Here is a 14,442-nt window from a genome sequence, read left to right as displayed (position 1 = left end):
ATCATTTCGAAAAAGTGCAAAAGAGAATCAGAAAAACAATATTCAAAATTAATCGTTCTTTGTGTCAAATGAGAAGTTTACTGATGATTTTCGCCTGCTTTCAAGACAAAATCATGAAGACAAAAAAGCACGTTTTTACAAAGGATCATTTATTCTGCCAAGCTTCACAGAAATGGATAAATTATCCCATTGTGCACAGTAAGGAGTCTGTGTGAACAACCCACCCATTCTTTCTGTCATTTCAGATCTAAATCTGCAAGAATGCTTTGTAATCGACACCATTTTATAATTCTGAAAGATGGCCTATAATGCCATTACTTAACGTCTAGAGATTGAGGATGTCAACGCAAATGCTTTCGGTTCTTTTGAAACCAGTTTAATTGCATTACGGTTTCCAATATTTGAATGTCAATGAATTTCTAATAAAATATTCATGACCTCTTCTGAGTGATCAAAGATTTAAAAATATTGGCCAATGCAAGCTGATGGTTAATTGATTTGCTTTCCTTTTAGTATTCAAAACTTGACAGAGATCCATAAGGGACAATTCATGTAGTCTCCATGTAGCCCCCCTTGAAAGCATCTACTTGTGTTTCTTTTCTGCAAAATGTTAAAATCTTTGGAAGGAGTCTTCAGTGTCAGTTGCAACTTTACCTCCATGAAAGCCTTCAGGACAAAAGATGTTACGCTTTATCTTTATGTTCCTTTTTAATCAACATCAAAAAAGGAATCGTTAATTGACAGCTGCTCTAACATAAGCGATAAAAGGAGCGTATCTGTTACATAGCCATTCCACGACATTAACCATAATCATAAACTGATAAAAAAATTTTAAAAAAGAGAGTGAGAAGAATTTATATGTATTTCTCCACACAGGGAAAGAAAAATAAAATCACAACAAGAGAGTCGTTTACTTATATTTTAATTAGATTTACCCAACAATGAAAAAAACATCATTTATTAGGGTGTTGGGTTTCAGTATTTGAACTTTCGCAGTTATGTTGCAAATGATGTGTAGGAGATGAGGCACATTTATGTAGCCTGTATATGCATACATTTTCCACCCCGATATTTATTTGCAACAATCCATCCAGGTTAGAAAATAGATAACAGGAAAAAAAGACATTGGGTTTTAAATGAGGAAAATCTACAACATACATTTAGATTTTAGTATCTATGAGAAAAACAAACATCAACAAATTTTCATAAATTAATCTCAAATATGGCCTTTACCTGGAAAGTGATTACTGTTTTATTAGGACTGACATGCTTAATAAAATCATAATAGCAAAAACAGTATTTAAAATACAAATAGTTTTTATTTTAGTTTGAAATAGCACAGAAATATCCATCTGCATAAAGTGTGTTTGGGGGAAGAGCATGGGTTTTTTTTCTTCTATATTCATGTGATACAAATTTACGTTACATTTTGATCCTACTGATGAATCAAGGAAAGCGTCCTGCACGTACACGCAAGTTGTTAAGTTAGACATAAGTTCGATTAGGCAGTTATTATAATTGGTTGTCAGGGTGTTTGTGCGACGCGACGCGATGCTAAAAGCAGTGCACAGGAGTGTTTCGTTTTACACTAGTGTTCGTCTGAGTGTCTTTTAAAGCTGCCTGAATGAATATTTGTCCTTCAGAAGTAAAATGGCAAAGTGGAGAAAAGAAATCCAGTGCTCAAAAGACATGTTCAGTCAAGATGGTTTTAGTACACTTCCTAGCTTTTTTTTTTTTTGCTACCATGACCATGTTATATCATTTCTCAAATCTAAAAACTTCCTCATTCATTAATTTTTATTTTTTTTTATTTTAAAAAAGGCCTTTTTCCTGACAAGGGTTTCCCCAAGACGTCTAATCGACATTCACTTAAATATAATCATCAATCCTGATTTGCAAAGTCATTTAAATTGATTAACTGCAATTCTTATAAGTAAATTGACCAAATTAAAATCAATCAGAAAGTGGTTATAAACACATTTAATCATTTTAAACATTAGTTGCAGTAATTCAGTAATTAAACTCTATTCCCTGTAAGTGTTTGTTTGTTTACTGGCCTGAAAAATGGCCTCCAACACAAAACCTGTAGGACTTATTGGTTAGAAGCTACAAAATCCCAAACCCTTGCGCCACCTGCTACGGAGAAGCTCTAGAGGTTTTCTGCAATCTGGGTCATTTCAAGTGTGTAAGAGCAGTTAGTCAAATTCATTTGTGTAATAATGTTTCAACACTCGTACAAGAGCCTTTAATGGTACTTTACTAAATGATTTAAGCTTCACAGACCAGAACCAACATGTGGTCCGATATTTTTAACAATTATAACTAATGTCCAGCTGCTCTGACTTACTACTGCTAGACACAATACATCCTGGATGTCAAAAAAGGAGTAACAGAGCAGCTCTAGTAAGTCCTTCAAAGTCTATTATGCAGCTTTATATGGTCCATGGATTGACTTTTTCATAATATCCAGCTGTTACAAACAACAGCGACTGCCAGAGCGTGGCTTCCTACGCATATCCACAACGTCTGAAGGCATGACGTGAGCTTGACGATCCTCCAGCGCCAGCACACGCCTTGCGGCCTCTTCAAAAGCTTCAGCGACGTTTGTTGCGTCCTTGGCACTCGTTTCAAAATACGGGTGGCCGCCGTTATCATAACACCACCTCTGCGCCTCCTCGCTGGTAACCTGCCGATCCATTACATCGATCTTATTGCCAAGGATGATGAAAGGGAAGCTGTCGGGCTCTTTCACGTCAGCGTAGTAGGCAAATTCCTTCCTCCAGTGCCCGAGGTTGATGAAGCTTTGCGAGTCGTCCACGCCGAACGTAAGAAGACAGCAGTCGGAGCCGCGGTAAAACGGCGTGCGCAGGCTACGGAAGCGCTCCTGACCAGCGGTGTCCCAAATCTGCAGAGTCACCCGCCGCCCATCCACCTCCAGCTCTTTGTTGAGGAATTCCACGCCGATAGTGTGGAAGAGATGCGTGTCGAACTTGTCCGAAACGTATCGGTTCATGAGCGACGACTTGCCCACGCCACCGTCACCAAGCAGGATCACCTTTAGAAGAGATGACTTGGCTGCCATGGTGATGATATTAATGTTCAACCTGACACAAGAAGAAACATTCAGGAACATTTGTAAGCAAGACTTTTCATATAGGGTATGTTCCTAATCACCTCGCAATAGATCATTCTTTTTTTTCTCCCCAACATTTTCTCCTCAATTTGTTGGCTACCAATTCCTACCCACTAGTCAGCTGTCTCCTATTATAATACAACAGCTAATAATCAGATAACCAGACCCGGTGAGGAGTGTAACAGCGTGATATCTAAACTTCTTTTCATAAATCAGCTTATAGACCCCTGTGATTGGGTAGTGTCACACAGTTAGAGAGGGAGTCTATCCACCCAAAAAGCTCTTTTAGCTCCTGGGTATGTTTTTAGCATTGAGGATTCAAACTTCAAACACTTCAAACACTGTCTGATTCTGTTGTTATTTTCATCAGCAAAAACTACCATATAGGTCAAACTGTAGGTGTGCAATTATTGACAGAACCCATTCTATCCTGTTTGTCAGACAAGTGACCATGAAGTTGTTCTTTCCATGGATCAGCACAGCACTGGCAGGATAGTGTTTTTGTACTGGTGTATTTCGAAGAACTTCGACGACATCTACATTAATCCAGATACTTAAAAAACAAAACAAAAACATCTTTTCCCCATCATCTACCCACATTGAGAGTGTATCGTTGTTGTTTTTTTAGCCCAAAAAAAAAAATAAAAACGCAGCTTTCTTTTTTTATTTAACCCTGTGTTTGACTGGTACGAGTGTCTCAAGCTTGATGGAGTTGTCACATTTTTGTGTACATTTATGCACCATTTACACTTCATCTGAACTGCTTAAAATTTTCCAGACACATCCAAAACTTGCTTGATGTTTTCTTATGTTCTTGTAGAACCTTCGGTAGACAACCGAGAAGGTAACTATAATTGTAAAGTCTATTTCTTATTTAGTTTTAAATCCTATCATGAGTTGGTTCACTCCTTCCAGTTCAGGAATAACATATATTCCAATAAAACTCTCTTCCTGATTGGATTCTTTTGAAAATGCTGTTTAATGGGTTGTAGTGTGGATTGAAAAAAAATATAGAAAAAACAAAAACGATGAAGTATTTTTCGTCATGTGGTTCAGTCATGCGACCCAATTAATTAAAGAAGAGCCGGACAGTTTGAAAGTGTTTATAAAAAATAACATCACTTTGTACAACATTTGCGTTTATTTAAAAAAAGGAACAAATGTTCAACAAAAAAAACGCAGGTTCAGATCTATCTCTAGGTTGAGCAACAGTTTGTAATCAATACATTTCTAGTTAATATCGGCCCAGTGCTCAGAAACAGATCCTGAAATTGTGTATAAGGATGAAACTGACACGCTCGTATATGTGGGACTGGTACAAGTTTCCCAAACATGACGAAGTTTTCAGATTTCTAAGCAATGTGTACATTTATGCTTCATCTGAACTGCTTCAAATGTTCCAGACAGATCCAGAACTTGCTTGATGTTTTCTCATGTTCTTGGAGAACCTTTTGGAGACAACCTAGAAGGTATATATGTGAAGTCTACTTCTTATTCTTAATCAAGGCAAAAAGTTCTGAGAATATCACAGTTATGTTTTTTTTTTTAGAGCTTTCCAAAGTTTGCTTCGAACGATCTAAAACGATTCTGGTGAAGCGTAAAAAAAAAAAATCAGGAATAAACAGACATATTGCTTAGAAACTGACAACTCGGTTACACTTGAGACACTCAGACCGGTTCCGCATTCACGACCATGTCAGTCTGGTGGTTGTGCTGAGAATAGTCTTCCACAGCTCAAACAATAAGCATTCAGTGACTGAGACATTCCACTTTTTCCCAAAAGATAAGGCCTGATACACTGTACACAGAGACACGTAAAAAGCACAAAGTGATGTGTAGAAAGTAAAGTGACCAGTGAACGTATGAACCAGTACCAGTCTCAAAGTCATCTTAAAAACAAAATACATATATTTGTATTACATTTGTATATACAAATTTTATGACAAATTGAAAGACAATTTGCAAGACTTTGCTTGCTGGATGAATTCATGACAGCAGTTTATTCATCTGGAAAGTAGATCAGGTTCATGTATGTTCATTATTGTCTTTATTTGTTGTTTAATTTTCCTAGTTTTTCTATGTTTTCCAGTCCCAGCACACCACGACAAGTTCCTTGTAGCCATGATACTTGGCAATAAAGAGGATTCTGATTCAATGTTTCTCTTGTTTGAAAAGGGGGATTATTTACATAGTAAAATTGTGATTTTAAGCATTCAATAATGCAGGAAAATGTAAAGTTAGAACTGATAACACGAGGAAAAAATACCGAAGAATAAAAACTACCTGCGAACTAGCAAAAACAACCAACAACATGCAATTTCTTGACAGACAACATTACAGGGAGGTGAACTCCAAAAGCTAATCCACTACATTTAGCTAACTCTATAGTTCTTGATTTATAATCTCTATAACTCTATAGCTCTGCATTTACCCTAATGTTTAAAAAATAAAATATCAGAGGGAATATATCTTACCCAAAGTAATGACTACAAGTTAGCTCTCATATGCCGAATACGATTGGACCAAGCTTCCTGGATTGGTTTAGCATTCATGCTAGCTACACAGCAAACTGATCCAACTTTTATACAAACTTGTCATGCTCCAGAAACTAAACAGTAAGCACACGTTCACAAGAATACCCCTAAATTAGATTGCTATTTTACAAGAAAGATTTTTGTTACCTTTATAGTTTATCGACGATTGTCGAAGAGCTGTGTGTGCAGCGCCATTCCTCCGGTCTTGTGGGGATTTTTCCCAGTCATGGCGCCCCGGTCTTCTCCCCTCATGTTCATATGACCAGATCTTTTACCTCTGAGGGGTCACTGCTTCCTAACCGGGGGACTTTAAACCTACTTAATCTTGTAAAATACTGTAAAAATCGTTTAGACAGTAAGGTGCGTGTGTGAGGCAACGATTTCTTTCTTATCAGTTTGTTTGTTTATTTTTATAACTGTTCAGCAAACATACAGCGCCCTGTTATCAGTCATTAAGTCTTATTGACGTGCAATGGCACCAGCGTTAATGCACATAAAAGCCTTGCTTAATCTTTTTTTTTCTTTATGCATTTAATGCTGAGGTGGATATCAATTGCACGAATGCAATTGCATTGTTATAAAATACAAGTTATTACAGTTTGGATAAGAGTCGATTCCAAAGAGTCGATTCTCCAAGTTACCCAAAGTCAAATGGGAATGATGCGACTAAATTAATTAAATCTAAGGATAAATAAATGTAGTAAATTAAATTAGGCTAATATAATTCATCTAGATTTTAACTCTAGTTTTCCTGACTTGAAGAGGCAGATGATCATGATTGTGGAATAGCGTCCAAATGAATCGACTCGGAATTTGAAACGGAATCGACTCCGCGTCATTGATAGCGCTGTCCAAAACAGCATTTAAAAAAAAAGAAAACGCCTCATTTTCAAGGCTAGAGATTTATAGATTATAGTCGACTCAATCCACCAGTCAATTTCTCACTAATATATTTTTATTCCACCCAAGCAATTGCACAATACTAAAACTTAATTCCCCTATTTCTCCATAAACAGTACAACAAATAATATATTAAGTCACAGTGCTTTCAATCAAGACTCATTATATCAGATCACTGAAAAGTTACAAGCCTACAGTGTACAAAGGCTGTGCATTGATGCACTGTGCAGCAAAGTATCCTGGGAAAACTGCCCCCAGACTGCAGATTACAGAGTCACATGCTCACTGCACATGTGGCACACTTTGCGTCACATGGCTGCAGGAAGGTGATGGAGTTCAAGCGTGATCATCAGAACGTTGTTTCTTCAACTTTGTAAATTATGCACACATTAAAATTCTGTTTGATATGAGTATATTGAAATTTGCTGAGCACATTTCTAGCGCTAGCATGTGAATATCCCCCATTTCATTGAACCTTCCTGGTTCTTATTCTACATTTTTTGTTTATGTAACTGTAAGTAATTGCAAAGTAATTTTCCTCATAAGTGAATTTTGCTCAATCAGCATTACTGATTATAATCAGAATTAAAAACTGACACTACATACACAACAGGAGATCTGTGTTTCAGAAATAGCAACTTTGCAAGGCAGGAGGTATTCTCATTTTAGTATGCACAGACGGATAATTAACAAGGCAATTAAAAGACTAAACATTTTATTGCTGTAGAGATTTAAAGGACAAACAAATCTATTTGCTATGATTCGCGACAGTGATTTGTATTCATTCGTCTTCAGTAGAAGCGTTCTTCTGGTCAGGGTCAGAGTGGAGTGGAGTTTAATGCACAGTTTTAAAAATAAATAAACTCCAGCCATATTTTAAATCTGGAATTTATCCTAAATGTGAATGGACAAAATAAGAGTTTGTAAAATAATAATAATAATAATAATAATAATAATAATAATAATAATAATAATAATAATAATATTGAATGTCTTTATATAAATAATATTTTTCTACTTCTTTTGGCTTCTCCCATTAGGGTTTGCCACAGCGGCTCATCCGTCTCCATACCATCCTCTACATCTGCCTCTTTCAAACCAACTACCTGCATGTCTTCCCTCACCACATTCATAAACCTCCTCCTTGGTCTTCCTCTTTTCCTCCCTTCTGGTGGCTCCATCCTCAGCATTCTACTGATATACCCCATGTCCCTCCACTGCACATGTCCAAACCATCTCAATCTCGCCTCACTCACCTTGTCTCCAAAACGTCCGACATATGCTGTCCCTCTAATAAACTAATTTCTAATCCTGTCCATACTCATCACTCCCAACAAAAACCTCAACATCTTTAGCTCTGCTACCTCCAGCTCCACCTCCTGTCTTTTACTCAATGCCACTGTCTCTAAACCATACAACATCGCAGGTCTCACCACAGTCCTATAAACTTTCCCTTTCACTCTTACTGATACTCTTCTATCACAAATCACTCCTGCTATCACTCTTCACCCACTCCACCCTCCCTGCACTCTTTTCTTTACTTCTCTAACACACTCTCCATTACTTTGCACTGTTGACTCCAGGTACCTGAACTCCTCCATCTTCACCACCCCTTCTTCCTGCAACCGCACCACTCCACTGCCCTCCCTTTCATTCACACACATGTACTCTGTCATGTAAATTATAGTCCAGGGAGACTCCTGTCTGACCTTGTCCGTCAACTTGTCCATCACCACTGCAAACAGGAAAGGGCCCAGAGCCTCCACCTTGAACCAGTCTGTCTTTCCTACTGCACACTTCACTGCTGTCACACTGTCCTCATACATGTCCTGCACCACCCTCACATACTTCTCTGACACACCTGGCTTTCTTAAACAATACCACAACTCCTCTCTCGGCACCCTGTCGTACGCTTTCTCTAAATCCACAAACACACAATGCAACTCCTTGTGAACTTCTCTATACTTCTCCATCAACATTCTAATAGCAAATAATGCATCTGTAGTGCTCTTCCTCGGCATGAAACCATACTGTTGCTCACAGATGGTCACCTCTTCTCTCAGCCTGGCTTCCACTACTCTTTCCCATAAGTTAATGGTGTGACTGATCAACTTTATTCTCCTGTAGTTACTGCAGGTCTGCACATCTCCCTTATCCTTGAAGATCGGTACCAGCACACTCCTTCTCCATTCCTCAGGCATCCCCTTACCTTCCAAAATCCTGTTAAACAACCTTGTTAAAAAGTCCACTGCCATCTCTCCTAAACATCTCCATGCTTCTACCGGTATGTCATGTGGTCCAACCGACTTTACACTCTTCATCCTCTTAATCATTCATCAGCTGCTCAAAATACACCCTCCACCTTCTCAACACACTCTCCTCAGAAGTCAACACATTTCCATTTCCATCCTTTATTGCTCTAACTTGCAAAACATCCTTCCCAGCTCTGTCCCTCTGCCTGGCCAATCATTATAAATCCTTTTCTCCCTCCTTAGTGTCCAACTTCTCATACAGCTCCTCATATGCATTTTCCTTGGCTTTTGCCACATCCCTCTTCACCTGCTGCCGCATCTCCTTGTACTCCTGCCTACTTTTCTCATCACTCTGTCGATCCCAATCCTGCACTTCCTCATTCCACCAGCACGTCTCTTTGTCTTTATATAAATATTACATTACAAAATAACCCCAGAACCTAAATGTTATACACCAGCTGCTTTAATAGATAGATAAATTAATCTAATAATTTCAGAGGGAAATTTACTAACTAAAATAACAGTGGACTATTATTTAGTTATTAAATTTCCCTCTGAAATGAATTAATTGATTTAGTTAGAAATGAATTCTAGCAATAATAGGGTACATTTATTTGACATGGTCAGGCTCACAAACAAGTCCAGTTGGTCATAGATCTGGACCCAGTCCTTGAAACATTGGGTTTGAGGCAGGAATAAACCCTGCGTTGAGCAACGGTCCTTACAGGGAACCGGGAACCGTACACTCATAGTGGTGATTTGTAATACAAATTACTGAGCTGGAAGAAAACTGGAGAAAAAAGGGAAACATGCAAAACTCTACATAGGTAATCAAACAAGGCTAAGCTTCCCACTGCTCCACCATGCCAATCTCCCATAGGCTTAAAGACCCTAAATGTCTTCAGAGTCAAATCAAAGGCACACCCAACGGTTATGGTACCACTGCGCCCCACAGCTGGCACAAGTCATGAAGGTCATTGCTTCCTCATCAGCACTGCCTCTCTTCACCCAAGAAGGCAGGAAAAGCGAGCCACGGGAGATCTGCGTCACCCTGCAGTCAGTCCCCTCACACCGCTGGCATCGCACTTTTGACGTAGTCGTTCCCTCTGGTCCCTGTGGCAACTGGTGTTCACTGATGCCCGCTGCCGTGTAGCTCTGCCTGAGCTGCCGTAACTCTTCACCAGCCATCTCCTGGGCAGACATCTGGGCGAACACCTCCGGAGCCAATGTGCCAGTCAGAAGACCCTGGCGGAGGTGAGGATTCTTTGGGTTCTTCAAGTTGGCCACCTTGCTTCTGATGCAGGATTTGTATTTGGATGGATTGCAGCCGTGGAGAGCATCGACGTGTTTTTCAATAGTACGAGCTAGCTGGTTCGTAAGATCAGAATGTTCTTGATCGGAGTTTAGAGCCTGGATAAGGAGTTCTGCACATTTGTTTCTCAAGTCTGGAGATTTTGTGGAGCTGCTAATGAGGAGTGGAAGCGATAAGGTGGTCCTTGAATCTTCTTCTGAAGTAAGTCTGGATGTTATCGTTTTTGCTTTTGAGAGAGCGTCTCTCGCTGATGATGAACCACTTGACTCATGGTCCACATTACTCTCTTTAACTTTAAAGCATATACTAGTTTCTTTGTCCTTCTCTTTTGGATCTAGGTCCTGTACCGCTGCTTCTAGTTCATCTTGCTTAGCTGCTTCACATTCTTTTCTCCGATTTGTGTCGTTGATATTTTCCCGTTTTTGCTGCGAACCGTACAATCGCTTCCACTTTGAGAGCACACTCTTTCCTCTTTTCCTAACACTTTCTACAGGACATGATTTTAATAGCTGATAAATGTTCTTGCCAATGTCAGTGCTCTGCAGATGCTGTAATGTCACATCAGTGTTATAAATCTCTTTCAGTAGGCATGAAATGTCTTCATAATTTCTTTCCTTGAGTAGTTTTTCTATTTGTATCGCTATACGTGTAATTTCCTTTACCTCCATTGTCACACCTGAGTAAAAAAAAAAAAAAAAAAGAGAAACACTATTTTGTAAATTGACATTCATTGCACAAATAACGATACATCATACTGTATATCCTTTCTACAGAAAGTGAGGCTGAACCCAAAAATGTCTCTTTTAAACATAAAGTGCACTACAAAGGGCGTATAAGCCGTTCCAATTCCCTAAAAAGGACACTTAGGCAGTAAATGTGAAACTATTTGTTATTTAACCAGAGGCCTGCTAGGTGCGCTATTTGAGCTGAAGTTCCTTGTGTTTCAACCAAATATTACCTATGCCCAAATAGCATTAGCGTCCAAATAAAATCTTTAACAAAATGTTATTATTCGTCGTTAAATTTTAACGACATATGACACAATACCTTTACTACTAAAAAATACTTACCGATAATTATTAAATCCAAGCCGCCATGTTTGCTGTAATACCCTGCGTAAATGTTTTCCTCTCACCACTAGAGGGCGTATCAGCAATGGTACACTAGCACTATGCATGCTACCGTGCTAAAGAGTTTAGAAAATTAGTACGCTTTTTTATATATATTTATCCTTCGGTACTGCGTGCTTATAAATCAAGTAGACAAGAAGGCTTATTATCGTAAAACAGAAAAACTGCTTTTTTTTAATGGTCCAAACAACCCAAGAAACCCACCGTTAAAAAACGTACTACGCGTACTACATAGTGTGCTAGGATACGCATTTGACGTTGTTACTGCAATACTGAAGAGAAATGGGAGCGAAATTAAATATATGTTGCTATATCTTCTTACAGATAAACATTAAATATAACCCTAAAAATACACCAGATCATTGGCGATTTATCCAATTGTGAAGCTCAGATCTATTATACAACAATGTATACTCGATATATATAAATGCTAAATATAAACAGAGAAATAAAATCCAATCATCATTATTTACTAAAATAGCTGCTACAGTCAATAAGTTCATACTGTTCCAGTGTATGTTTCAAGCACTACAGCATTAAGCCATTTTTGTTGAGATTAAAAAAACAAAACAAAAAAACCTTATTAATGAGGCCAGACCAGTCGAAAGGAAAGAAGGGGAAAGATTGTGATGCAAGGACTGAAAGTTTTATAAGTATAAGGCATACAAGTGTCCTTATACAATACATACGACATTGCAGTTATTTTTTTGTAGATTTATTCTCCAGGCTTAATGGCGAGTGAGCTGAACATTCATCACCAGCCATAGAGCTGAAGAACCTGGAATGAAGGTCTAGTGGTATTTCCTGCTAATATGATGTGAATGTAAACCCCTGCAGTATTTACAGGCTAGGGAGTTGGTAATATCCAGGAACACACACACACACACACACACACACACACACACACACAGAGAAGAACACTGACAAAAGAAGAAACAACAAGCTTCTTACATGCCTTTTATCCAGACATACAGAAACCAATAATGTGTGGTTAAAGAAACCTGATATCACACACACACACACACACACACACACACACACACACACACACACACACACGCACGCACAATTACGAACACAGGCTTAGGAATGTACACAGAGAGCTGAGTACAGACACACACACATGGACAGTTACAAACACAGTCTTGGAATGCGCGCACGCACACACACACACACACAGAATGCATCCCCACACAGGCTTACAATTCCATACACACAAGATCACAAAGACACACAGACACAAGTTTATAAACACACAAAAAGTTGAAGAGTATAACCCAGAGTCAAAATTCACATCAATAAAGGCACAGGCTCAAACATAAACACTATTACAAATACAGGCTTAATCACAAAAAAAAAACACAAACACAGATTTATAAACATTTATAAACGCCAAAAACACAGAAACAGGCGTGAAACATACACAAACACGGACACTCAAACATATATACAAGGGTTTAAATACCAGCAGAGGCAAACACACACATTCTTTGAAACACACAAGCCCAGTCTTGTTGATACACAATTACACACACAGTGACAGGCACCAAGTTACAACACACACACACACACAATTATCTTCAGCATCCACCTCTTACTGTTTAACTTCTAATGTATTTGGGTGGAGCTTAATGAATTTGTTTAAAGATCAGAGCTTTATAAACAGAAAATCTGATTTCTTATCAGGTCTGGAGCCATTTCAGCAAGAGCCACAATCACCACCAAAAGCTCAAGGCCTGCTATGGGCTCTGACTAATGTGTCTGCAGTCTAATCTGAGCTCTGCCGGGTGTGACCTTCTGCAAGCAAGTGGAATTTTACTGCGTTTAAACTCCCTTAAACTCCACAAGAGGGCAATCAGAGCTTGTGGTTTTCTCTTCCACGCCATGAGGATGCAAGAAGCAAAATCATTTCCTGCTTCACTGTGCTTGTGGGCCCTGTCCCATATGTTAGAATTCATGTCTAGTTAGGTTTTTTTTTACTAGGACTTCGGCCATTTTAAGAGAACATTTAGGGTTACAAACTTCTTGAGAATTGTAAAATTAAAGGTTTGAATGAGCCAGTAGGGCAGGGGTACAAAATTTATCAATGACCTAATTGTGTAAAGATAAGGATCGTTTTTCATTACATACTGATTAGCCTATTAGTTTATTATCCAGCTGTATTCTTGGTTATAAGAGTGCAAAGTCTGCCGTCAGTTCTTTTCTGTATGCATGTTATGGTAGTGCTGGTAGAAGGGTAATAGGGGTTGGGAAGGAGGCACTGGAGGTTAGCTGTCACCCTTAAAAGCAGCCTTGCACTAACTCTATTCAAATTGCATGTAACATAACCACAGTGAATCCAGCAATGTAAAATCAGCACCTTTAATCATTTTGCTCTAAGGAAAAATGGGTATTATAAAAATGTTACTTTGCCCTTCAGATAATGAAGCAGTGCCGCCCCTTGTCTTGTCTGACATCACGACAAGCCACTTTTCTAGTTGACTATATTTTTCGGACTTATTTTCTACAAACTGTAAACCTCTGACCATACTCGGCTATTCAGAAACACAACAGAAACTGATCCCAGATCAACAAAAACATGCAGCATAAGTTCTGACTGAAGTTTTTGACTGTTGTGTGGTTTTTTATTTTTATTTTTTTTTCAAAAGGCATGTTTGCTTAATGCTTAATTGTTTCTGCTCCCCTGTGGTTTCTTTGCGTGCCTCTTTCATCACACATTGTCGCTTTTTAAAGCATACAGGCGATGAAGAACTGACTTGTTTGCCTTGTCTAGCTCGAGTGCGCAGCAATTTTCAGTACCCTTATCTATTTCCTCCATTCACTTCACTTTAATTTTGGCAAGGCAGAACACTAAAATGTCAAGGAAACAAACTCTTCATGGGGCTTGGCTCATCCCGTTCCAAGCAAATTATCTGATGACAAACCTTTGTGTTGTTTATTGTGTTAGCTTATTAACAAGTGATTATCTTTATTATTGTTGTTTTTGGGGTTTTTTTGGATAAGGCTTAGCATGGCCTCTTGATTAGCCGAGGGAACAGGAAGGACAACGTTAACTTGTAAAAGTACCAAAGTTGTATTTCAGCAGTGGAAGGTGGAGAGGTTGCATGCTGCAAATGCAAAACTGATGCAAGGAAAAGAAAATGAGAGAGAGAGAGAGAGAAAGAATGAAACAGGCCGAGAC

The 14,442-nt window shown here is 38.7% G+C and overlaps 2 protein-coding genes across 4 annotated transcripts; both read right to left on the bottom strand.

The window, feature by feature from the left end:
- Window positions 1-909: 909 nt before the first annotated feature.
- Window positions 910-7,151, bottom strand: rab9a (RAB9A, member RAS oncogene family). 2 transcript variants are annotated; one of them, XM_083522506.1, is made up of 2 exons: window positions 5,815-7,151; window positions 910-3,104 (listed from the first exon to the last, which is right to left on the bottom strand). In XM_083522506.1, the coding sequence occupies exon 2, from the start codon at window positions 3,080-3,082 to the stop codon at window positions 2,474-2,476; it is 609 nt and encodes a 202-aa protein (XP_083378632.1). In that variant the 5' UTR covers window positions 3,083-3,104; window positions 5,815-7,151; the 3' UTR covers window positions 910-2,473. The 2 variants fall into 2 exon arrangements, with proteins under 2 accessions (XP_083378632.1, XP_083378633.1); XM_083522507.1 differs by lacking the exon at window positions 5,815-7,151 and adding an exon at window positions 5,608-5,764.
- Window positions 7,152-7,265: 114 nt separating this feature from the next.
- tceanc (transcription elongation factor A N-terminal and central domain containing) lies at window positions 7,266-14,015 on the bottom strand. 2 transcript variants are annotated; one of them, XM_083522423.1, is made up of 2 exons: window positions 11,202-11,328; window positions 7,266-10,807 (listed from the first exon to the last, which is right to left on the bottom strand). In XM_083522423.1, exon 2 carries the CDS (start codon window positions 10,797-10,799, stop codon window positions 9,732-9,734), a length of 1,068 nt encoding a protein of 355 aa, XP_083378549.1. In that variant the 5' UTR covers window positions 10,800-10,807; window positions 11,202-11,328; the 3' UTR covers window positions 7,266-9,731. The 2 variants fall into 2 exon arrangements, with proteins under 2 accessions (XP_083378549.1, XP_083378548.1); XM_083522422.1 differs by lacking the exon at window positions 11,202-11,328 and adding an exon at window positions 13,669-14,015 and having other exon boundaries at window positions 8,928-10,807.
- Window positions 14,016-14,442: the final 427 nt, after the last annotated feature.

The sequence above is a fragment of the Silurus aristotelis genome (genome assembly GCF_946808225.1).
Source record: "Silurus aristotelis genome assembly, chromosome: 20".
Lineage (NCBI taxonomy): Eukaryota > Metazoa > Chordata > Actinopteri > Siluriformes > Siluridae > Silurus > Silurus aristotelis.
The sequence above is the reverse complement of the archived record's forward strand: the minus strand, read 5'-3'. Positions and strand labels throughout refer to the sequence as shown.